Source organism: Oryctolagus cuniculus, chromosome 2, assembly GCF_051225735.1.
Source record: "Oryctolagus cuniculus isolate XC-2025 breed Fujian yellow rabbit chromosome 2, ASM5122573v1, whole genome shotgun sequence".
In the NCBI taxonomy this organism is placed as follows: Eukaryota; Metazoa; Chordata; class Mammalia; order Lagomorpha; family Leporidae; genus Oryctolagus; species Oryctolagus cuniculus.
Window position 1 is genome coordinate 116,121,151 of NC_142868.1, and position 25,276 is coordinate 116,146,426.

Sequence of the window (25,276 nt, forward strand, 5' to 3'; positions counted from 1 at the left end):
CTTAGCATTGCCTAAATGGATTTCAGGACATTTCCAACATGTGAGTAAGAGAATTAGTGTCAGGAAGCAGGCTGTCTTATCTTGAAACACAATCTGGGGGCTGGTGTTGTGGTGTAGTGGGTAAAGCTGCCGCCTGCGGTGCCAGCATCCCATATGGGCACCGGTTTGAGTCCCAGCTGCTCCACTTCCAGTCGACTCTCTGCTATGGTCTGGGAAAGTAGTGGAAGATGGCCCAAGTCCTTGGGCCCCTGCACCCTTGTGGAAGACCTAGAAGAAGATCCTGGCTTTGGATCAGCCCAGCTCCAGCCGTTGCGGCCATCTGGGGAGTGAACCAGCGGGTGGAAGATCTCTCTCTCTCTGCCTCTGCCTCTGCCTTTCTGTAACTCTGCCTTTCAAATAAATAAAAAAAAAAAAAAAAAAAAGGAAGAAGCCCAGCTTGAATTTCACCTAGAAAAAAAAACCTTTTCCCTTCGTGAACTTTCTATAATTTTATACTCAGGTGTGTCTTTGTAAAAATCCTGGGTTGGTTATCTTGGAAGTCAGTTCTCGACCTCTGAGTTACTTTCTCTTTCCTCTCTCCCTCTACCTACTTTCTCTTTCCTTTGTTCCTTCCTGTCCCAGAAGTATGACTTACTGGGATTCTCTGGTATTCCTTGTCATTCCCTGTTCTAGGTTTTTTTTTTTTTTTTCTAAAAAAATCCTTTTGTCGTATTAATGTTAAATTAGTCTCCTTGAAACAGTGCCAGGGAAATAATGATTACTTTTGAAAATGCCAGATTGTTACAGGACCAGTGTGGTCTTTTTGGCTGCTTTGAATAGGATAAATGAGAGGTCAGCGTATCGTTCAGCTTCAATCAGAGAATGGCAAACAAAAGATTATCTGATCTCATTACGAAATGAAGACAAGGCATTTTTGCACTCATGAAAACTGAATAGGTTTAGGTAGTGGGGAGCCAGTTGACTCACCACAGTTCCCATCGGCTATTTGAGTGTTTAGACTTGTATTTAAAATTCTGTCTCTTGCTTTTACATTTTTCCTTAATTATATCTCTTGCATGCTCTTTATCTTAATCCTGGGTTACATCATTTTTTTCCCCTCTTAATTCTCCAGCCTCCCACGAAGCTGACAAAATAGAGAATGTGTTTCAATTCTTGGGATCATTTTGTTATGTATTCAGCAACAATTCTAAGAACTTTTTCTAGGACTTTGGACTTTTCATCATTGTGGTTTTTAAATTTAATTTCAGCTGTCATTGCAAAATGGAAGTCATTTCTCAATTGCTTTGGAACCCTTCCCCACTTTGTTCACATCATCTTCCTTGCTCCCCTCATTTTGGGTTTCAGAATAAATACAGAGTAAGACGAACAAATAGGGAAACATCCTGTTAAATGCTAAAGAATGGAATAATTTTGCAAATGCTGTTGATGTCTCATAAATCAATTATACCTCATTCTCTGTTCTTGGAATTAAAGTTTACAATGTGATTAATAGACTTTGAGAAAGCTCCAGACTTTGAAGTGAAGTTCTCATCTCTTAACCCGGTTGACTATAAACGAGCATCAGTACTGGCAGTAAGACTGCGATGCAATTGTTACAGGTTCATTATACCCATTAGTTTTATAGAACTGGAAATTCAGAAGGTTTTTTTTTTTTAAAAAAGATTTATTATTTGAGTTACAGAGTTACAGAGAGGCAGAGGCGGAAAGAGAGGTCTTCCATCTGCTGGTTCACTCCCCAGATGGCCGTAACAGCCGTAGCTGGGCCAATCCGAAGCCAGGTGCCAGGAGCATCTTCCGGGTCTCCCACATAGGGTGCAGGGGCCCAGGCGCTTGGGACATCTTCCACTGCTTTCGCAGGCCATAACAGAGAGCTGGATCGGAAGTGGAGCAGCCAGGACTTAAAATGGTTCCCACATGGGATGCCGGCACTACACATGGCGGCTTTACCTGCTAAGCCACAATGCCAGCGCACAGAAGTTTTTTTTTTTTTTTTTTTTTTTTTTTTTTTTTTTTTTTAAGATTTATTTATTTATCTGAAAGTCAGATTTATGCAGAGAGAGGTCTTTCATCTGCTGGTTCACTCCCCAGATGGTTACTACGGCCAGAGCTGCACTGATCTGAAGCCAGGAGCTTCTTCCGGGTCTCCCACATGGGGGTAGGGGCCCAAGGACTTGGGCCATCTTCTGCTTTCCCAGGCCATAGCAAAGCGCTGTATTGGAAGTGGAGCAGCCGGGTCTCAAACCGGCGTACCCATATGGGATGCCTGTACTTCAGGCCATGGTGTTAACCTGCTGAGCCATAGCACCAGCCCCAGACTAGTTCCTAGAGTGGTGGCTGTAGAGATTAGAGTGTCTCATGTGGTGGGCTGTGATGGGAATGATGCTAATGTGATAGGAAGCAAGAAGGGAAACTCGCTGTCCTTTCAAGGGCTTCCCTGCAGCTTCACCAGCTTGGTGCAGTGAAGGGCTCCATTTGCCAGTGAGCAGGAACATGTTTCTGTGGTCCTCTCTGCTACTCAGTGCTCAGGTGCTCAGTACGATGCAGAGGGTGAGCGTTTGAATCTGGACCCTGTTATTTACAGAACTTGGAATGCAGCATGCACACAGTTCCTCCATTTGTTGTAGGTGTCTAACTCTGCAGAGTGTGTCATGCTCTATTTCATGAGCTGATACAGTACTTAAACAAAACTGACAAAAATCCCAACCATCCTGGCCTTTGCATTCTGCAGAGGGAGACAAAGCAAACAAATAAAGTAGAGTGTCAGGTGGTAATATGGCTAGTAGAGAGGGCTGGGGAATCCCAGGGTAGATTTGGTGTGTAAATAAAGATGAGTCAGACAGAGCCATGGAGAAAGTGACATTTGAACAGTGACCTGAAGGAACAGAGAGGGAGCCATTGTTTGAGATTGGGAACGAGTGGCAAGTGCCCAGTCTGTCATGCAGGGTGTGCCTGGTGTACATGGCAAGGTCTGGGGCAGGGCATGCAAGGTGGCTGAAGCAAAGTAAGTGAGGGGCAGTCATGATGGTGAGGTTGGAGAGGCAGTGAGGGCCCCACAGCCTGTTGTGAGGACTTTGGCTTTAAACTGATTTTCCTGGGACCACTGAAGGACTTTGAGCAGAGGTATGATAGGGTCTGACTTGGGTTTTTCGATTGATTTTCCAAAATGGAAAAATGGATTTTTCATATTGACTTTTTACAAGTTAGTTTTATATCTCCCGCAACAGAATATGGAGAAATACGTTTTCTTACACCCTTACAATACCATATTAAACTTAATTTTTACCCATGTGAGGGGTGAAAAGTAATATTTTATTATTTTAATTTGTATTGTTTAATTTTGAAGCAAAGTTGACTTCACTTTTTGTGGCCTGCCTTTCCATATTCTTTCCCTGTTGATTATTTCATCTTTTAAAAATTTTGTAGCACCTCTTTTTTAATGAAATGGCAGTTGTTTTCCCACCATTTTGACTGTATTTCTGATACTTTTTATTCCCTTTCAAAAACTTTTATGTAATTACTTTTATCTCTCTCTCTTATTTATTTACTTATTTGAGAAGACAGAGACAGAGAACTCCAGTCCTCTGGTTTATTCCCCAAATGCCTGCAGTGGCCCTGGGTCAGGAGCTAAACCTGGAGCCAGACCTGAATCTGGGTCTCCCAAGTGGGCATCCGGGACCCAGCTACCAAAGCTATTACTGCTATCTCCCAGGGTCCTCGTTAGCAGGAACTGGATAGCAGATTCCGTCACTCTCTTATGGGATGCCAGCACCTTAACTGCTAGGCCAGAGGCCTCCCCTCTATTCCTTTTATGTCTTCTGGGTTTTGAGTCATCCTTAGAAGGGCCATAAATATATTGGTATTTTGGGGTCTTGAGATTTAATTATTTATTTGAAAGGCAAAGTTACAGAGAGTGAGTGAGCCAGAGAGTTCTTCTATCCACTGCTTCACTCCCCACATAGCTGCAATGGCTGGATTGGGACCAAAATCTAGGTCTTGTGTTTTAGCTCAGTCGTCTGAGATTTGAATTATATTTGAGTTATAGTCTTTCATAGTGGGAACGAAAAACACAGGATAATCTTCTGTATATGGTGTACCTTCTCGGGGCGTGTCCCTAGGGTTTGACTTTAATTCCTCAGAGTTTCCATTATAGGACTGGCTGGACAGTGGCCCAGAACAAGCTATTCAACAAGACCCTCAAAGCCCTGCAGTGTGATCGGCTTGCCCGCCTGGCCAATGAAGGGGTAAGACAGAATCTGCCCACGGCGGGCTCTTCCTGACTCAGGCCTCACTGCTGACTCACTTGTCCTTCCCATAACCAAATGCTTCTTGTGTTTTATCACTTCCACTTATCTTTCAGGCTTGTAATGAGCCAGTGCTGCGCCGTGTTGCCGTGGACAAGTGTGCGAGGAGAGTGCGACAGGCACTGGCAAGTGTAAGCTGGGACACCAAGCTGATCCAGTGGCTACACACCACCCTCGTGGAGACCTTGAGTCTGCCCATGCTGGCAGCCTACCTGGATGCTTTGCAGACGCTGAAAGGGAAGGTAAGGCTGTAATTGGTACCTGCCCTTGCTGGGGATAACCGTCTTCTGTGGATTCAAGATGTGGGGTTGGACAGGGTCATTGCCTATGCGGCCTAGAGGAGACAGGGCGTCATTTCATGTGAATGTCTTCAGCCCTGCCATCTCCAGGATGAGGTGTGGGGTCTAAAAACTAGAGTCACTCTAGCCTTACAGCTTGTGGTTTGAGTGGTGAATCAAATTGTGATGGGGTGATGAAGGATTTCTTAGGGAGGGGTATATGAATGGATTCCAGAACAGGGCAGTGAGTTTCTCGTCTCTCTTCATCATTGGGTGAGTCTTCAGTAGCAACACTTGGTCTGTAATTTGTTACAAATATCTCATTATGTTTCCCTGCTTTCTTAGACAGTATTGTGCAACAGTTGGGTTAGGATTTGCTGTGATGTTGATGACCATGCTGGGCTGTCCTCATTGAGACAGAGTGTAGGTGCTGGAGGCTGATTGCCTGGCTGATCTCAGCTCTGTCGCTGATCAGCTGTGTGAGCTCAGCCCAAGTTGTCCTTGGTTCTCCTCTCTCTAAAATGTGGCTAAGGATAACACCCATTTAGGAATATTGTGAAAATTTAGTTAGTTGATCCAGGTAGATAGCTTGATATTACACTGGGCATATAGTAAGCCTATAGGAACTGTTAATGATTCTTTAAATAGCATCCTCCTAGATTCTTGACTATTTGGGATGTTTTGTTCCACTACAAAATAGCATGGACAACTTGGATTAATTCAGTTCCTGGCTTTTTTTCTCAGTAGTTTTTAATTCTTTGCGGGAAGCTGGCTTGTCTTGATGCTGTAAATTTTCTGGCCAACTGCTTCCACCGACTATATCTCAAAATTTTCAGGCTCATTTTTTCTTATTTTTAAGTTGAAGGATGCTCAGTTTGTTAGAAAGCTAAAGACTGGCCGGCGCCGCGGCTCACTAGGCTAATCCTCCACCTAGCGGCGCCGGCACACCGGGTTCTAGTCCCGGTCGGGGCGCCGGATGCTGTCCCGGTTGCCCCTCTTCCAGGCCAGCTCTCTGCTGTGGCCCGGGAGTGCAGTGGAGGATGGCCCAGGTGCTTGGGCCCTGCACCCCATGGGAGACCAGGAAAAGCACCTGGCTCCTGGCTCCTGCCATCGGATCAGCGCGATGCGCCGGCCACAGCACGCCGGCCGCGGCGGCCATTGGAGGGTGAACCAACGGCAAAGGAAGACCTTTCTCTCTGTCTCTCTCTCTCACTGTCCACTCTGCCTGTCCAAAAAAAAAAAAAAAAAAAAAAAACTAAAGACAAAGACTGATTTAGTGCTAAAACAAAACAAAACTCAGGACTTGATGCATTAATTTTATATGCATAGTAGGAAATTTGATCCTAGTTTATTCATTCAACTAATATGATTTTGTGTGCCTGTAGTGTGCCAAGCACTGGGGTGAATAAAACAGAACTGCCCCCTGCCGTGGTGGAGCTTGTTTTTTAGCGGACAGAGAGAGTCCCAGGTTTCCCTTTGTCTTGCTCCCTTGCATTATAAACCCTGGGCCAGGAGGGGAATGGTGGGCAGACATGGGCATAGGTGGGATGTGGGGTCGAGACAAGACCCTGGCAGAGAGTTTGGCCCATGAAGGCAGTAAGCATTTTCAAAATACATTCTCCACAGTGTTCTACCATTCGAAAAAGTACAGTGTTGGTGAATATACTGGAGAGAGTGAGTGTGGGTAGTGGACCAGTTCTCTGGTAATTCTGCCTCACCTATGGCAAGCGTAATTTGGGTATAATTTTCCTTTTAAGAAAGAGTTTGGACTGTTTTCCCACTTTAGTTACTGGTTGGTTGTGTCCCTTGTACAAGATAAAGCAAACTCAGCAGACCACTGAGTGATCCTCAGGTTGGTGCTGCCTGGCTGTGCTGCTGGGGCACAGTGTGGGTGAGCCGAACAGTGGAAGACTTGCCTGGTGCACAATCAGAGTCTTGCAATATTTTCCACAGTGGTTATTTTCCCACAACTATGTTTAAATGATTTATTTGTTTTCATATAGTTCAAAGAGCAAGAGAGAGAGCTATCTTCTATTTGCTGGTTCACTCCCCAAATGCCTGCAACAGCCAGAGCTGAGCCAGACTGAAGCCAGGAGCTGAGAACTCAGTCCAGATTTCCCATGTGGGTAGCAAGGACTCAAGTACTCAAGCCATTACCCACTGCTTCCAAAGGTGCACGTTATCAGGAAGATGGATTGTAAATGGAGCTAGGACTGAGTCCAGACACTCCGATAATGGGATGTGACTGTCCCAAGTGATGGCTTAACTGCTGTGCTACAGTGCCCACCCTCAGATAAAGCTTTTAAATTAGATCAGATCCTTTGCCTCAAAGTGTTGAGTGGCCCACAATTACAGAGTGAGTAACAAAGAATGACCATTTAGGGTGAACATCCTGTACAGTTTGGCCTGAGCCTTTTTAAGTAGCTCTGTATCTTCATTCCTACTCTAATCCCCGTTTCAGTCTACCTGGGCCTACAGTAAGCCCCACACTTTATTGCCACTTGCTGGTATCTGTGGCTGGAAAGCTGCTCTCTCATCCTCTGTTAGTGCCTTGCCTGTTTCACTTTATATGCTGTATTTCAGATGGAAATTGCCTATGAATTTCCCTCTCCTCTGGACAGTTAGTGTCAGCAGTGTGGGCCTTCGGTTCATTTTGTGACAGTTATCAGCCACCCCTCCCCCATTGTGTGTGTTTGTCTTCATTGCCACTTTTTTTTTTTTTTTTTTTTTTTTTTTTTTTTTTTTTTTGACAGGCAGAGTGGACAGTGAGAGAGAGAGACAGAGAGAGAAAGGTCTTCCTTTTTGCCGTTGGTTCACCCTCCAATGGCCGCCACTGCAGCCGGCGCACCGCGCTGATCCTGGCAGGAGCCAGGAGCCAGGTGCTTTTCCTGGTCTCCCATGGGGTGCAGGGCCCAAGCACCTGGGCCATCCTCCACTGCACTCCCTGGCCATAGCAGAGAGCTGGCCTGGAAGAGGGGCAACCGGGACAGAATCCGGCGCCCCAACCGGGACTCGAACCCGGTGTGCCGGCGCCGCAAGGTGGAGGATTAGCCTATTGATTCATTGCCACTTTTAGATTAAATTCCTCAAAGTACTAGCTTAGTGTCTGTATGAGCAGGGTTTTTTTTTTTTTTTTTTTTTTTTTTTTAAGATTTTTAGAGACAGAGAGACATAGAAAGATGGATAAATCTTCCATCAACTGGTTCACTCCTCAAATGGCCTCACTAGCCAGCACTAAGCCAGGCCAAAACAAGAAGCCTGGAACTGCATCCAAGTCTTCCATGTGGGTGGCAAGGGCCCAAGTGCACATTTGTCCACTGCTTTTCCAGGTGCATTATCAGGAAGCTGGTTCAGAAGTAGAGCAGCCAGAACTCACACAGGGCTCATGGCCACAAAGCTGTCCTCAACAGCTCTTTCATAAACATTTGTTTCATGAGTTAAACTGAGAACATTGGTACAATCTCTTGATTTCTTCTGAAGAAATCTTTCTAGTCTCTCTTCTTAAATTAGGAGCAACTTATCTTCTGTCTGAGCTCTTACAACTTGCATCAAACTATGGTAGTCTTTATTCTCCAATTTCTCAAAAATGTTCTTTTGTTTTTTTGAAAACTACTTCTAATTAAAATTTCTTCCTTTCCCCTCTGTCATTGTGACCTTTGTGGGTAGAATGGAATTCATGCAGATATTTCTTTCAATGTAAACATCAGCATGTATGAAACCTATATTTATATACCTATGAGATCACATTTTTGGTGGATAGTAAATAACAGGATGTGGCATAAATCACAATACAGTAGGATATACTTTTGGATACAATCACAGATTTCTTTAACATGCCACAGCTTGAAAGCAGTACACTGGGTGAAAATTTTGGGAGTTTTTTGTTTGTTTGTTTTTTCTCTAGTTATAAAGTTAGTGATGTTCATCGAGGAAATTTAGAAGATACAGAAATCTATTAGCATTTTGGCATCCTTTCTTACAATGTTTCTTCTGAGTAGAGATCATTTTCCTGTTTTGTTTTACCTGTAACATTTTAGCAAAATTGTTTCTGTTTTTCTGTATGTTATTAACAGATTCTTTAAAAAAAAAAAAGATTGATTTATTGATTGATTTGAAAGGCATTGTTGGGGCTGGCGCTGTGGCGCAGTGGGTTAATCCTCTGCCTGCGGCACTAGCATCCCATATGGGCGCCGGTTCTAGTCCTAGCTGCTCCTCTTCCTATCCCACTCTCTGCTATGGCTGAGATGGCAGTAGACGATGGCCCAAGTCCTTGGGCCCCTGCACCCACGTGGGAGACCCGGAAGAAGCTCCTGGCTCCTGGCTTCAGATTGGTGTAGCTCCAGCCATTGTGGCCATCTGGGGAATGAACCAGCGGATGGAAAAACTATCTCTACCTCTCTCTGTACTTCTGTCTTTCAAATAAATAAAATAAATCTTAAAAAAAAAAAAGAAAAGAAAAAAGAAAGGCATGTTACAGAGAGGCAGAGAGAGAGAGAGGTCTTCCATCTGCTGGTTCACTCCCCAAGTGACTGCAATGGCTAGGGCTGTGCCGATCCAAAGCCAGGAGCCAGGAGCCAGGAGCTTCTTCTGGGTCTCCCAGGAGGATGCAGGGGCCCAAGGATTTGCGCCACCTTCCACTGCTTTCCCAGGCCATAGCAGAGAGCTGGATCGGAATTGGAGCATCTGGGACTTGAACCAGTGCCCATATAGGATGCTGGCACTGCAGGCAGTGGCATTATCCACTACACCACAGCACTAGCCCCTTAACAGATTCTTAATAGTATTTGAAAGTAATCCTTGGGGCCTGTACCATGGTGTAGTGGGTAAAGCTGTTGCCTGTGATACGGGCATCCAAACAGGTGATGATTCACGTCCTGGCTGTTCCGCTTATGATACAGCTCCCTGCTGATGTGCCTGGGAAAGCAATGGAAGATGGCACAAGTGCACCCATGTAGGAGATCTGGAAGAAGCTTCTGGCTTCAGACAAGCCAAGCTCTGGCCGTTGCAGCCATTTGTTAAGTGAACCAATGGATGGAAGACCACTTTGTCTTTCCCTCAATCTCTAACTCTGCCTTTCAAATAAAAACAATCTTAAAAAAAAAAAAAAAAAAAAGGAAATAACCCTCAATATACAGTTAGATGGATAATTTGCTTAACAACTCTTTTACATACACATTTAGGTTGCTTCAACTTTTTTTAATTTTTATTTTTTAAAGATTTATTTATCAGAAAGGCTGAATTAGAGAGAGGGAGAGACAGATCTTCCATCAGTTTGTTCACTCCCCAAATGGTTGCAGTGGCTGGAGCTGGGCCAGACTGGAGCCAAGAGCTTCTTCCAGGTACAGGGTCCCAAGCACTTGGGCCATCCTTCGCTGCTTTCCCAGGCACATTAGCAGGGAGCTGGATCAGAAGTGGAGCAGGGGCTGGCACTGTGGTGCAGCAGGTTAAAGCTGCAGCCTGCAGAGCCAGCATCTCAAATGGGCACTAGTTTGAGTCCCAGCTGCTCCTCTTCCTATCCAGCTCTCCGCTATGGCCTGGGAAATCAGTAGAAAAAGACCCAACTCATTGGGCCCCTGCTTCCATGTGGGAGACCTGGAATAAGCTCCTGGCTTTGGATCAACTCAGCTCTGGCTGTTGCCGTCATTTGGGGAGTGAACCAGCAGAATGGAAGACCTCCCTCTCTTTCTCTCTCTGGCTCTGCCTCTCTCTGTAACTCTGTCTTTCAAATAAATAAATCTTTTTTAAAAATAAGTGGAGCAGCCGGTACTGCAAGCAGCAGCTTTATCCGCTGTGCCACAGTGCCAGCCCCAGGAACATGCTTTTCAGATGTGCATTTATTTGTACTTTTGGTTCTGAGGAAGGTTTGCAAGACTTAGTAAAAGTCTGTTTATGGCTCATCACGGGGCCCTGTCCTGCCTGGTTGCTGGTGGTGGGAAGGTATCTCAGTGCACACTGGAAGCATCTTTGCTCTTCCTTCATTCCAGATCCCGACCTTGATTGACCGAATGCTTGTGTCCTCCAACACGAAGACTGGGGCTGCGGGAGCCGAGGCCTTGTCCCTGCTCCTGAAGAGGCCCTGGGACCCTGCTGTAGGGGTGCTTTCTCATAACAAGCCAGTAAGTTGGACAGCTCAGGACTTACGTGGCACTTGACATCTTATACTGAAGCCTTAACACCTTGGCAAGAGGATGACAGATAGCTTATTTTACCTTTTTTAAATTTATAACTTGTTTTGTATAATGTTTAACCTTAGTTTCATAAGCAAAGGATCATTGTTTGGGATGAGAAAGACAGTCCTTGGATCTCATGAAAGAACACTTCTCACTCACTTGTTCTTGGGTGGGAATCTTTCTCCTTAGAGCAAACTCCCGGGCTCTCCTCTCATTCTCATCGCCTCCTCTGGCCCCTCCAGCTCCGTGTTTCCCACCTCACGCCGCCACCGCTTCTGGCAGTCTCAGCTCTCCTGCTTAGGCAAGGTATGTGTGGAGGCAGGATGAGCTTTCTGCTGGATGGGGGTATAGCTTTGGAAGACTGGGAGAAGGAAGTGCTGGAGGGAGTCAGAGTGGAAGAACTAAAGTGTGGAGCATCCTTTGACTGCTTGTCCAGGGTTGAAGGGATTTTAGCATGTTAAGCAGGATTGAGAGATTTGAAACTTAACCATGCTGGCCTGGACACTGCTTCTCTCCTCAGGTCATCCCTGTAGCCACCCATTTACTGAACAATGGCAGTGGGGTAGGCGTTCTACAGTGTCTTGAGCATATGATTGGGGCAGTGAGAAGCAAAGTGCTGGAGGTGAGAATGTCCCTGCTTTAGTTGCTGGTAGCACACCATCATTCTGGGCTTGTTCTGCACGCTCCTGGGCCTCTGACCTGACTGTCTCCCTTCTTTCCCACAAAGATCCACAGCCATTTTCCACACAAACCCGTTATCTTGATTGGTTGGAACACAGGAGCTTTGGTGGCTTGTCACGTAAGTAATTCCACCTTATTTGAGGGTCACTGAGAACCTGGAGATTGTCACAGGACGAATACTACTGCTACTGCAGGGATTGCTCCATTGAGGCCTTTGCGGTGTGGCAGGCACTGTGTGCTAGATTCCTTACCTTTATGATTGCATTGTTGATTGTAGAAGACGGATTTTAGCTTTTTAACTTTATTGTGGAAAATTGTAAGCAGAAACAAAAGCAGGGAGAATATACTGGTGTAGTAAACCCCTTGGACCTGCACTGTCAGGCTTAGTGCATCTCACCCTTGCTGGTTTTCTGTCTCCCTCAGGTTATTTTGAAGAAAATTCCAAATATTGTATAATTTCATTTATGTATGTTTCATCATGTATTATTAAAAAAAATTCCTTTTTCTCTCGGTGTAAGTGCCATGCTATTTTCTATGTAAAAATTAACAATAATTCTCACAAGTGAAAATTAATAGCTCTGGAATTTGATGTTATACTCCTGTCCAATCCCTTTCCAAAATGTCAAAGAACCTTTTCTTTATTATTTTTCATTTACACATCTTCCATTTTGCATAAATGTCCTAGACACATCCCAAAGCCCCAGTTTTTCTGATTCATCTGGTCTAGCCTAGTGTGAAAGGTAGGACCGTGAGAGGATAAAGGCCTTCTCCCCATTCTCCTTGCTCCCAGGGTTGGTGGGACTCAGCCAGGGACTGCTCCGTGGAAATCTGAAATATCTGAGAGCTACCACTTAAGTTCAGTAGAGGAGACTTTCTTCATGTAACGGAGAGTGGTGGCATTTGTGTGGTCTTGGTTGTATTTACTACTAGTGGAGATGAATGGAACAGATGCTCTAGCCTGGGGGGTCGACAGGGTACAAGTATTAAGCCTCCCAAACGGAGGTGTAGCCGTGTGCCGGGGTCCGCTCAGGGCCTCACTTGGCAAGGTGGGGGCTGCTTGTGTTCTCTTCTCTTCCTGCTGCCTCTGAGGATTAGAGCAGGAGAGGAAGAGGTAGGATGGGGCAGGGGGACAAGGTCTGGACCTTCCTGGATTCTGAGTAGGCTAAGGGCAGTGAACTCAGGTGCCCTTTAGACAAACCATGCCATTATTTGCAGGTGTCAGTGATGGAGTATGTCACTGCAGTTGTCTGCCTTGGGTTTCCTCTGCTCACCGTGGATGGCCCCAGAGGGGTAAGAATGCGGTGAAGATGATGGCTGGGTCCTTGGCAGCGGGAGTGGGGGCACCTCACCCAAGCCAGTGCAGACCACCTGCAATTGCACGGCGGACTCCTGAGCAGAGTTTCTTCCAGGTCAGTGCTTGGTGAGTCTGAGCCTGCTGCATCTAAAACCTGTACTTGTTTTAGGATGTGGATGATCCACTCTTGGATATGAAGACTCCAGTCCTCTTTGTCATTGGTCAGAATTCCCTGCAGTGTCACCCTGAAGCCATGGAGGACTTCCGGGAGAAGATTCGGGCTGAGAACAGCTTGGTGGTGGTTGGGGGCGCTGATGATAATCTCAGGTGGGTAGTTTCCACCAGAGGCATGAGAGCACCACGTTACAGGGTTAAAGAAATGCCTGGGGGCCGGCACTGTGGCGTAGCAGGTAAAGGCACCACCTGCAGTGCTGGCATCCCATGTGGACGCCGGTTCAATTCCTACCTGCTCTACTTCCGATCCAGCTCTGCTGTAGCCTGGGAAAGCAGTGGAAGATGGCCCACGTCCTTGCCACCTGTGTGGCAGACCTGGGCGAGGCTCCTGGCTTTGGTTTGGTCCAGCTCTGGCTGTTGCAGCCATCTGGGGAGTGAACCAGGGGATGGAAGACCTCTGTCTCTCTCTGCTGCTTCTTCTCTCTCTGTGTTGCTCTGACTTTCCTAGATTAGTTTGGTTCGTTTATGAGTGGAAGTGTTTTAGTTTTTACATTGTTAATTAATTTTAGATTTGTAAAAAGTTGTGGTGGTAGTACAGAAAATGTCCACAGTACCTTTTATTTGAATTTTCCAAATGTTAACATCTTATGTAACAAAGGATAATTCTCATAATCAGGAAATTAACATGGATATGGTGCTATAATTTACAGATTCAAATTTTATTAGTTATCTCCCTAATGACCTTTTTCTAGTCCAGGACCCAATCCAGGGTCACATGTTGCATTTAGTGCCATGTTTCCTCAATCTTGTTTAATTTGATCGTTTATTCATCTTTTTTTGTCTTTTATAACTATGACTTTTTTTAAGATTTATTTATTGAGGCTGACATTGTGGTGTAGCAGGTAAAGCTGCCTATGACACCAGCATCCTGTATGGACACCAGTGTAAGTCAGCTGATCCATTTCTGATCCAGCTCCCTGCTAATGTGCCTGGGAAAGCCATGGAAGATGGCCCAAGTCCTTAGGCGCTGCACCCACATGGGAGATCCAGAAGCTCCTGGCTCCGGCTCCTGGCTTCAGCCTGGCTCAGATTTATTTATTTATTTGAAAGGTAGAGTTACAGAGAGGGAGAAACAGATCTTCCATCCTTTGGTTCACTTCCCAAATGGCTGCAACATCCAGCTGAAGCCAGTAGCTTCCTCTAGGTCTTTATTTTTTTTCTCTTAAAGATTTTTTTATTTATTTGAAATTCAGAGTTAGAGAGAGAGAGAGAGGTTGTCTGCAATGGCCAGAGCTTCACCAATCTGAAGCCAGGAACCAGGAGCTTCTTCTGGGTCTCCCACATGGGTGCAGGGGCCCAAGCACTTGGCCATCTTCTGCTGCTTTCCCAGGCCATAGCAGAGAGCTGGATTGGAAGTAGAAAAGTCAGGACTCGAACCGGTGCCCATATGGGATGCTGGCACTGCAGGCGGCAGCTTTACCCGCTACGCCACAGTGCTGGCGGCCCCTTCGTCTGGGTCTTCCACGTGGGTGCAGGAGCCCAAGTGCTTGGGCCATCTTCCGCTGCTTTTCCAAGTGCATTAGCAGGGAGCTAGATCACAAGTGTAATAGCTGGGATGCAAACCAGCGCCCGTATGGGATGCCAGTGCTGCAGGCAGCAGCTTTACCTGCTGTGCTACAGCACTGGACCCACAACCGTGATATTTTTGAAGACTACTGGTCGATAATTTTGTAGACTGCCCCTCACTTTAGGTTTTTGACATTTTCTTATGATTACATTGAGGATATGGATTTTTGGGCAGAATGCCACAGATATTATGCCCCAGTACATCCCATCAGAGGATACCTGTTGTTGCTGTTATCACTGTTGATTATAACCTGGGTTACATGGTTATGGTAACTTATGCCAAGTTCTCCACAGTGAAATTACTACTACTCTTTCTGTAACTAGTAGTTATCTTGAGGTGAGAAGATATTTTGAGATTATAAACATTTTTGTGATCATACTTTCACTGGAGTACACATTTACAATTAAAAAAAACTTCATGTTTTTATTCATTTGAGAGGGAGAGAGACAGAGCACCCTTCCACTTGTTCCCCCTCCAGATGCCTGCAATACCTGAGACTGAGCCAGATCAAAGCCAGGAGCTGGGGATGTAATCTGGGTCTCCTGTGTGGGTGGCAGGGACCCCACTACTTGACCCATCACCTGCTGCTTCCCAGGCACTCCAGGATGGGATGCAGGCATGCCAGATGGCATCTTAACCATTAGGCCAAATGTCACAGATCTCTCCCCTTTTTAAAAAGTTTTATTTCTTGCTGAAAATGAATATTAACATATTATTTGTATTAAGCATCTTTTGATGTTATTTGGAGTATAAACACAGCATTTAGAAGGGATTTTAGGAGGGTAGCTTTGATCATTGAGATGCCTGTTATTCCTTTACAAGGCTAGACATGTAGGGCCTTTAGTTGTTTTTTTGTTTTTTAAGGTTTATTTATTTGAAAAGCAGCGTTAGAACGAGAGAGAGGTCTTCCATCTGCTGGATCACTCTCCAAATGGCCACAGTGGCCAGGTCTGGGCTGGTCCAAAGCCAAGAACCAGAAACTTCTTCCAAGTCTCCCACATGGGTGTCAGGGGCCCAAGAATTTGGGCCATCTTCCTCTGCTTTCCCAGGTGCATTAGCAGGGAGCCGGATTAGAAGTGGAGCAGCCGGGTCTTGGACTGGCACCCCATGGGATGCTTGTGTCACGGGCAGCGACTTTAGCTGCTATGCCACAATACTGGCCCCTTGTCTGTCTTTCTTTTTTTTTTAAGATTTGAAAGAGAGAGAGATCTGGTTCACTTCCCCAATGGGCCACAGCAACCATTTGGGCTGGGCCAGGCTGAAGCCGGGGACCTGGGACCTGGGCCATCTGCTGCTGCTTTTCCCAGGCCATTAACAGGGAGCTGGACGGATTTGTGGAGTTGGAGGGGGTGGGGGGTGTCTTCCATCCGCTGATTCACTCCCCACATGGCTGCAACAGCTGGAGCTGGGCTGATCCAGAGGCAGGAACCAGGAGTTTCTTGAACTGGCACCACAGTGCCGGCCCCTAGTTGTTGGATTTTCATAAAATGTACTAAAATAGAGATCATTTATTTGGCCTCCTTTAAAAAATATATATATATAGTTTTTCTTTGTTTTTAAGGATTTCATTTATTTATATGAAAGGCACAGAAAGACAGAAATCCTCCATTTACTGGCTCATTTCCCAAATGCCTGCAACATCTGGGACTGGGCCAGGCAGAAACCAGGAACCAAGAACTCAGCATAGGTTTGCTGTATGGATGGCAGGAACCCAAGTACTTGAGCCATTACCTGCTACCTCCCAGGGTATACATTAACAGGAAGCTGGAATCGGAAGTGGAGCCAGGATTTGGGGTGCAGTGTCCCAAACAGGCTAAACTGCTGTACCAATCTTCTCTGGCTTCCTTTTTTTACTTTCTGTTTTTAAAGATTTAATACATTTATTTATTTTCTTTGAAAAGCAGAGTGACAGAGAGGTCTTAAATACACTGATTCACTCCCCAAATGGCCATAACAGCCAAGTCTAGGCCAGACCAAAGCCAGGAGCCAGGAACTTTATCCAGGATTCTCATGTGAGTGGCAGGGGCCCAAGTACTTGGGCCATCTTCTGCTGCCTTCCCAGGCACATTAGCAGGGAGCTGGATAGGAAGCAGAGTAGCTAAGACTTGAACTGGCACTATAATATGGGCTGTCTTTGGGGTTGGCACCTCCAGCCTCCTTTTTTATCACTCAGTTAGATTAGTTTTAGGTTTATGTTCTAACTACAGAGCTTAAAGCAAGTCCAGGCTCGCAGGTGTCAGTCTTTTTAGGGATGTTTTGGAGAAGTCGTTCAGCTTTTGTCATTTGCCAGCTTCTTAAGAATTTAGTATCAAGGCTTTTGAAGCTCAAGGAAATGTTTTCATTTAAATACCTTGTTTTTCATGGCCATTTAAGCCTTCTTATCTAACTGTGGAATGTGACACCATTGAAAACTATTTAATAGTGTTCCTACTGTGGAACCGTAATCCATGCGGTGAGAACCCAGGCAAAATGTAACACTGTCCCTTAGTAGACTGTGTTGAGTTGCTGTGAGGGAGTCAGTGTGATGGGAACACAGCTGAGGACTGAGGCCTCATTATTCTTGACCTCTTATTTAGAAGCTTGGCTTCTGCCACTCATGGTGCTCATCTGTAAAATGAGGTTGTTGGGGCTGGCTCCATGCTCACTTGGTTAATCCTCTGCCTGTGGTGCCAGCATCCCATATGGGCGCCAGGTTCTAGTCCCGGCTGCCCCTCTTCCAGTCCAGCTCTCTGCTGTGGCCTAGGAGGGCAGTGGAGGATGGCCTAGGTGCTTTGGTCCCCGCACCCGCATGGGAGACCAGGAAGAAGCACCTGGCTCCTGGCTTCGGATTGGCACAGTACCGGCTGTGGCAGCCATTTGGGGAGTTAGCCAACAGAAGGAAGACCTCTCTCTCTCTCTCTCTCTCACTGTCTATAGCTCTACCTGTCAAATTAAAAAAAAAAAAAAAATGAAGTTGTTAACAAGATCAGAGGCCAACAGCCAATCAAATCAGATGTGAGTTAGGAGGCTCAGCGACTTCCTGCCCTCATGGGAAGCTAGGGATTTTATGACTAGCTGGCGAAGGGGGAATGCAGCGGCCGGGATCGTTTTCTCTTACCCCTTTAGTTTGTGGCCACCTTTCCTCCTCTCTGTTAATCCAGTTCAGCAATTCGCAGTATTCGGGGGGTTTGGGGGCTGTGTTGGGGACCTCAGTGATACAGGTACTGTTTGTCAGTGAAGCCATAGGTATGGGCCTTCTGGGGTGGATAGTTGAGGGTGCCATGCTTGATTTTCATATTTGTTACTGGTCGTTCATCATGCCATGACGAGACTAATCCGTCCCCATTTTGCAAATGTGCAAACAGATCCAGAGCTTAGCCTGAGGGCCCCCTTAGCATTTCTTCCTGGGCCTAGGAAATAACCAACCCAAAAAGGAAGTCCATTCTTAATCCCATGGATTACCATGGATCGTTTAAAACAGAACCCGTTTACTCCTTTTTGTCTCTTAGAATAAGCAAAGCAAAGAAGAAATCAGAAGGTTTGACTCAGAGCATGGTGGACAGATGTATTCAGGTAAACACCTTTTCTCCGCTAGGCTTGTGTTTTAGATTTAGCCTTGTTGGCAGCAGCTTTGCTGAGGGGTAACTGGGCCCTCTGGTAGGTAGAAATCATACGCAAAGCAGAAAAAAGAGAAGGAGAAGAGTGGTGAGCTGAGGTGTGAGTGAGGCGCTGGGGAGAAAGGGAGTGTTGGAGGAGTGGTAGAGTGCACCGTGCCCCAGTGCCTCCCAGTGCCATGGCTGCCCCAAAGCCAGCACGGGCCTGGCTTCACGTGAGTGAGGACTAGCACATCTGGGTGCCGAAGCCAAAATGGAGTTGATTTTAGTTTGAAATAAACAGGGAGGCTCCTGTACTCCAGACGAGGTGTAATAGGCTGGGTTTACACTAGGATGAAATTGTGGACTTCCTGACTGGAGTGCTCACTCGCGCTGAGGGGCACGTGGGCTCTGAGCCTCGGGATCAGGACGCTGAGAAGAAGAAGAAGCCTCGTGATGCCACGCGTCGAGACCTGGCCTTTGAAGTCTCCGAGCGGGGCAGTCGACCTGCTTCCCCTGCCGCCAAGCTGCCCGCTTCACCCTCGGGCTCAGAGGTAGTGTGGGCAAGGGAGGAGGCTGGGAGGGAGTACTTTGGCTGGGGAATCTGAGCTGCGGACTTGGTTCCTTAGTTTCTGCAGATGCCTGTCTACCGTGTCAGTGCTGTAGGCCTGTGCGTCCCTGTCGGGGGAGTTCCAGGGGAACGTGCTGACTGATGTGTGACTCCAGATGACTATCTGCTTGTATCTTGACCTTTTTTCTCTACTTAGGATCTCTCCAGTGTGTCCAGCAGCCCCACCTCCAGTCCCAAGACCAAAGTGGCCACAGTCACCTCTGTCCAGAAGTCCAGTCAGATTGGCAGCTCTCAGCTGCTCAAGAGACACGTCCAGCGGACAGAAGCTGTGCTGACCCACAAACAAGCCCAAGGTAAAGGCTCCTGGTTCAGTGGTGCTCTTGGGTTCAGTCTTCTGCAGTTGATGCCACGTAGCAGTTGGAATACATTGGCATCTGCAGCTTTTTCAGGGGGATAAGGAGTACTTTTCCCCCATGTTTCTGTCCAGACAAAGTTAGGTTGAATTAATGCATTAGTAGTGCTTTGTGCTTGCTAGTTCATAGCTTTTCTGTCTTGTTGTTCTGGAGAAGTTGAGCTTTGTGAGCTGCCTACATGGATATTGGCCTGACTACTAATTGGGGATGTTCTTTTTTTCTCCCAATCACTCTTGCAGTCAGGGAGCTCTCCGAAACAGGATGATTGATTTTATCCATCAAATTCCAAGGCAACTCAACTGGTGTCATGCCCTTTCTTTGTCTTGCTCTTAGAAAGTAGATTCCCGGCTGGTGCCGCGGCTCACTTGGCTAATCCTCTGCCTGTGGCGCCAGCACCGTGGGTTCTAGTCCCAGTTGGGGTGCCAGATTATGTCCCAGTTGCTCCTCTTCCAGTCCAGCTCTCTGCTATGGCCCGGGAGTGCAGTGGAGGATGGCCCAAGTGCTTGGGCCCTGCACCCGCATGGGAGACCAGGAGGAAGCACCTGGCTCTTGGCTTTGGATTGGTGCACCGGCCGTGGTGGCCATTTGTGGGGTGAACCAACGCAAGGAAGACCTTTCTCTCTGTCTCTCTCTCCCACTGTCTAACTCTGCCTGTCAAAAAAAAAAAAAAAAAAAAAAAAAAAGAAAGTAGGTTCCTGGGCTGGGACTGTCAGCAAAGTTTATAGTGGTTCTCTGCAGATAGGTTTTAGAGGGGGCAATAATATCTGTATAGTTGGAATTCATTTGAAGAGCTGCACATACTAAATAAAGGTAGAATTCAGTAGGTAAGAAAATGAAGAAACAGTGACTTCTGCCTGCCCCTTCTTTCATCCAGTTGAATGGCCTTCCGGCAAGGCCTCTTGAACATCATTTTTTTTTTAATATTTATTTTTTATTTATTTGAAAGGCAGAGTTACAGAGAGCCAGAGACAGAGAGAGGTTGGTCCTCCATCCACTGGTTTACTCCCCAGATGGCCACAACAGCCAGAGCTGGGCCTATCCGAAGCCAGGAGCTTCTTGGTTTCCCATGAGGGTGCAGGGACCCAAAGACTTGGGCTATCTTCTGCTGCTTTCCCAGGTGCATTAACAGGGAGCTAGATTGAAAGTGGAGCAGCCTGGACTCGAATCAGCACCCATATGCAATGCCGGCCCTGCAAGTGGCAGCTTTACCCACTATGCCACAGCACCTGCCCTGGGCATCAGTTTCTGATGGTGCATTCAAGAACATGTATTGCTGGAGTTCTTAGGAGTGCCTGGGAGGAGGAAGTAGGTGGAGCTGGCTGTAGAACAGATATGGAGGTGCTGTAGGAGGCGGATCTGCCAGCTTCTGCTTTTAGAGTTCAAGTTCAACTGAAACCCAGGTCTCTTGTGAGGCTGCTCATTACAGTGGTGCTAACAAAGAACAGAAGTGTAAGTAGACAAATGAAGGCTAACAGGAGACCAGTGCCCTACATCTGTATGGATGCTCCGTGAACTGGATTTTCTTGAGTGTTGGCCAAGTTCTGTGTGGGCAGTGTCCCCTTAGACTTTTGGTAAAGGTAGAGCCTGCTGTGTATCTTGGGGGAGGATCAGTCAGGAATCTAAGGAGTTCTGAAAGGCTGACTGATGAGCTGGATTGGAAGCAGGACCCCAGCGTCCCGGTGAAAAGCAGCAAGCAAGGGCTAGTAGCAGCTAACTTACTGGAGCCCTTAACTCACTGTGCCCTCTTCTTGGGACTTGCTTGCCATGGCTTGTCGAGTCTGGACAGCAGCCACATGTTGCTACCTCCGTTTATGGATGGTTCCTTGGAGCTACTCAGCGAGTCAGGTTTCAGACCCGGGCAGGGACAGAAAGAGCCCCTGCGACCAGTTTCTGGAACTTTTTCATCTTTTTCTTATTCTGTCTCTCTTTCTCCTTTTTCTGGCCGGCTGTGATTCTGTAATTCTTTCTGATTCATTCCAGCACAGTTTGCTGCTTTTCTGAAACAAAATATGCTGGTGAGGAAAGCTCTTCCTCCTGGCACCTCCTCCTGTCTCTTTGGTGAGTATTACTCTCTCTCTCACCTTTCCGCCGTCTGCTCTCTGCTTTATTCCCACCCCTCTTGATTCTGTCCTGTCTCTGCTTCTCATCTGCCTCTCTCATCTGTTTGATTTCCTCCTGTTTGCTTCTCTGAGCTTTTCCCCGTCTACAGATGCTTTGTCTTGTATCTCCATTCTCTCTGTTTGCTTCTGTGTGTTTTCCTTGTTTGCCTTCACTGTAGCTCCTTCACCTTTGTGTGCCTGTGGCCCATTGCCTGAGAGCCTGAGTTTCCCTGTGTGCTCGCTCCCTGCTTGTTTCCATGCTTCCACCCTGCCAGCTGCAGGCACACTAACCACTCAGCAGAAGAAACCTGCGGCTCCTTCGCCCTCCCCGTTCCTTTCTGCTCTGATTCAGCGAGTACATTTGTCCTCTCCACAGTGCCATTCCACAGTAGCTGCCTGTGCCCTGGTCATGGCCCCATGCCTGGATCCCCCTCATGCTTGTGTGGCTGCCTTTCTCCCCACCTCCACCCCTGGCTGCCTGTGCGAAAAAGGGCTGGGCGACTTCTGGGTTGAAAGCCAAGGACATTTGTGAGGACTCCTGAAGGATAACTTGCAAGTCCAAGAAGCTGGGCTGTGGGCATTATGATGTGTGAACAGATAGCCTTTCTCTGTACTTGTACAGATGACCCAGGACCACCTTTAGGAGCTGTGAGGCTGCCAGGGCTTTGAGCCTCCCTCCCCCAGCCTGAAGTCCTGGAGGTTGTCCTCCTTGCCCCCTTTGGCAAGCACCCCTCAGCCCGGGCTCTAAGGACAGAATGGGACTCCTCACAGTCTTGTGAAAACTCCCTGTTAGAAAGGACTGGGTGCTCCTCTGTGGGTTCTTCATGGAATGTTTATTGTCTCCTGGCTGAGTGATGACATGGGGGATGGCTTGGGACAGGAGAGTGATCACACTGTGTAGATATACTTTAGTGAGTCCTCCATTTTTATTCTTGCTGTGGCTTTTGCTAGACAGATGTCTTCTGTCTTGTTCCTACCAACTCTGGGCCTCTTCCCTTCCTTTCTTCAAAGGCAGAGTGAGAGATGGGGATGGGGCCATTCTTTGAGAAGGGCAAGGTGGGCTTCAGCTCAGGCAGACCTCATTGAAGTGGACTGAAACGCGGGTCGTCTCTTGTGAAATGTGGCCTGTGGGTGGGTTGATCTTCCTGTGTGTTCCCGTACTGACCTTGACAAACAGTGTCCACCAGGCTTTCTTGGACTGTGCAGAATCTCACCTGAGCTCCATCTCTTAGTTCCTATTTCATCAGAACCAACAGAGGAGGCAGAAAAAGAAGATCTCCGAGTCCAGCTGAAGCGACACCACCCCTCCAGTCCTCTGCCTGGCAGTAAGGCCTCCAAGCGACCAAAGATCAAGGTGTCCCTTATTTCCCAAGGGGACACTCCTTCCCAAGGAGGAGGTGCTGAAGGTGAGTTTCTCGAGCCTGTTTAAACCCGAGTGGACCTGGCTCTCCCAGGACACAAAGTGTTGCTTCCTGGTGGCTCTTCTTGGAGCAGGCAGCTCAGCCTCTGCTTCAGTGTGAGAGAGACCTGGAGCAAAAATGGCACATTAATGGCAAGGGGGCATTGACTTCCAGGGACCGAGGGTGCCGAGGGGTCGTTCTGAGCATGGCATGTAAATATGTATATTTGTTTTGAATAGAGATAAAATATTCCAAAAAAGTTAGAAAATAGGAGAAGTTACCCTAATTCTTCCTCTAACAAAGTTACTCTTTTTTCATCTTCAAGTCTTTGTCCACAATATCTTGTATTTAGCCTGGGCTGTGGAACCTGGAAATGTAGGGGCCAAATAGGTCTGAGTAGTGTCTCAGGGCTTTCTGCTTTGCAGCTTCAGGAGGGAAACCCATCACCATGACACTGGGGCAGTCTTCAGCAGGGACCAAGGAGCTCACCGGACTCCTCACCACAACCAGGTGAGTTTGTTTCTCGGTTGCTGTCTCTGTTCCCTTCTTAGCTTCACTCCTCTGTATTATATGGTACTGTGGAAAGATGATAGCTCCTGGATTGTGTCATTTGTGGAAATGTACCTTCTTTCTTTTTGTGGTTTTTGTCTTTGTTTTGGATCAGCTCTGAGTTCTCTTGGCTCTCGTCCTAAAGTCTTTACTCTAGGCCTGACTTTGAGGACGACTAGAGGCTGGGTTCAGGAGGTGGGACAAAGCTTGGATCTAGTTAAAGCTTTGTCAGGCCCCACTGTGGACCTTCCCTGTGTTGCTAGGATCTGTGGCCCCCTGGCCTTTGGATGAGGGAGCTCCTTTCTTTGTCTTCAGGTCCAGTGCTTCTGAAGGTGGAGTCACAGCCGGCCCAGCCCCTTCGGTGGTCTCCAACAGTACCACACCCAGCACCTTGCACACACTCCAGAGCCGTTTGGTGGCCACTTCTCCAGGCAGCTCCCTCCCAGGTATCTTGTAACCCAGCATCTCCCCTCTCCCAGCAAATTCTTTTAGTCTGCTGCTGGGGGATAGTCCTGGGCAAACATCCCTGGAGCTGGACGATGCAACTCTGGGCCTCAAGACAGCATAGAGGCTGACCTGGATCTGGAATTAGCTTGAGCTGGGGATTCATTGGCCTTGATGACTGCAGTGAGTGGATGCCCCCAGTCTGCAGGGTCTCTATATTGTACTCTAAGGAGGGGAAGCAGTAGCTGGTGGGGAATGTATGTGCTGTGTTCCATTTGGTGTTTTAAATACATCTGACTGAAGAAAACTAGAATGGTGATGTACTGACAGCAAAGCAAGACCTTGTCCTTCCTGTGCTTGTGTCTTGCTTTCTACACCACCACCCCAGCACGCCCCATTGAAAGGCTCATTGCCTGAGCCCAGCTGGGCCTGGCATCACAGATGATACCCTTCTGCAAGAGGCCCTTCCTCTTGGCTTTGAGGCCACTGGACTGTGTGTAAGGTGAAGTAGAAAGCAGATATTGGAATTCTTCTCGTTTAAAAAGTCCTTCCTCTTCCCTAGAAATTAGGTGAGAATTTAGGTTTTTGAAAAGTGTGATTTGGGCTCTCTTTGGTTTTCCTAACACTGTCTAAAATGTAGTCTGGGTGCTTTGGAGCAGGTTGGGATGTGCAGAGTCAATCCCAAGGCAGTATCTGGCATAGTGCCTTTCCTCATAGGGCAACCAGTGTGTGTGTGTGCCTAGGAGACCTTCTTGGTATCTGAGCAGGCGAGTGTGTAGGAGCATTGGGGTTTTAGTTGGTAAGGATGAACAAGCATGGCTGCTCTTGGGATACATGCTAGTGATTGAGCTTGTTATATCCTCTCCTAGGGGCCACATCAGCCAGCAGCCTCCTCCAAGGCCTCAGCTTCAGCTTGCAGGATATCAGCAGCAAGACATCTGGTCTCCCTGCAAATCCTTCCCCAGGGCCAGCTCCACAGGTGCACATCTGCCTTCCACTGGGCTGGGCAGGTGTAGGGAGGCGGCCTCCTCAGCTTAGCTGATTTTTGCTGGGAGACTGGGTCTGGAGTCATTGGGTCCATGGCAAACAGCCTTCTTAACTGCACAGCTAGGGAGCCGTCAAAGGATAAGGTCCATCACTTACTGTGTGACCTTGGGCAAGTTTCTTGACCTCTCTTTGTTTCCTTGTCTGTAAAGTAAGGTGATAATAGTATTTCCCTGATAGAATTGTGAGCATTTACTAAGGTAATATATGCAAAATGCCTGGAAGAGTACTTTGCATGTAATAAGCAGTCAACACATGTTAGTCTTTAATAATATGCTATTGGGCCCTCCAAACTCAAACGTTGCTGTTGGGTGACAGACAGCTTCTGATCACCTGGGCTTGTGTGTCCCACAGGCCACCAGTGTGAAGTTGCCCACCCCCATGCAGAGCCTGGGTGCCATCACCACGGGCACCAGCACCATTGTCCGTACCATTCCTGTGGCCACCACTCTCTCCTCCTTGGGTGCCACTCCTGGTGGGAAGCCCACAGCCATCCACCAGCTGCTGACCAATGGGGGCCTCGCTAAGTTGGCAAGCAGCCTCCCTGGCCTGGCTCAGATCTCTAACCAAGCTTCAGGTGAGTCTCTCATGAGAACTGTGGGGACTCCCAGATCTGGGATCTTCCCCGAGGACCTTCCCATCTCATGTGGGCAAGGTCT

The 25,276-nt window shown here is 47.3% G+C and overlaps 1 protein-coding gene across 24 annotated transcripts in view; it reads left to right on the forward strand.

The window, feature by feature from the left end:
* KANSL3 (KAT8 regulatory NSL complex subunit 3) overlaps positions 1-25,276 on the forward strand; it is a 45,889-nt gene that overhangs the window by 13,264 nt on the left and 7,349 nt on the right. For 2 of the 24 annotated variants that reach the window (XM_008253760.5, XM_089326051.1), the window contains 17 exons: positions 4,151-4,241; positions 4,358-4,543; positions 10,564-10,695; positions 10,939-11,055; positions 11,270-11,371; positions 11,477-11,548; positions 12,646-12,720; positions 12,894-13,051; positions 18,014-18,077; positions 18,451-18,651; positions 18,865-19,021; positions 21,062-21,139; positions 22,413-22,586; positions 23,006-23,090; positions 23,445-23,575; positions 24,443-24,552; positions 24,972-25,194. In XM_008253760.5, coding sequence (XP_008251982.1) covers positions 4,151-4,241; positions 4,358-4,543; positions 10,564-10,695; positions 10,939-11,055; positions 11,270-11,371; positions 11,477-11,548; positions 12,646-12,720; positions 12,894-13,051; positions 18,014-18,077; positions 18,451-18,651; positions 18,865-19,021; positions 21,062-21,139; positions 22,413-22,586; positions 23,006-23,090; positions 23,445-23,575; positions 24,443-24,552; positions 24,972-25,194 — 2,156 coding nt within the window. Of the gene's footprint in view, positions 1-4,136; positions 4,242-4,357; positions 4,544-10,563; positions 10,696-10,938; positions 11,056-11,269; positions 11,372-11,476; positions 11,549-12,645; positions 12,721-12,893; positions 13,052-18,013; positions 18,078-18,450; positions 18,652-18,864; positions 19,022-21,061; positions 21,140-22,412; positions 22,587-23,005; positions 23,091-23,444; positions 23,576-24,442; positions 24,553-24,971; positions 25,195-25,276 lie in introns of all 24 variants that reach the window. The other 22 variants (XM_070068779.2, XM_089326056.1, XR_011386484.2 and 19 more) reach the window with 16 other exon arrangements.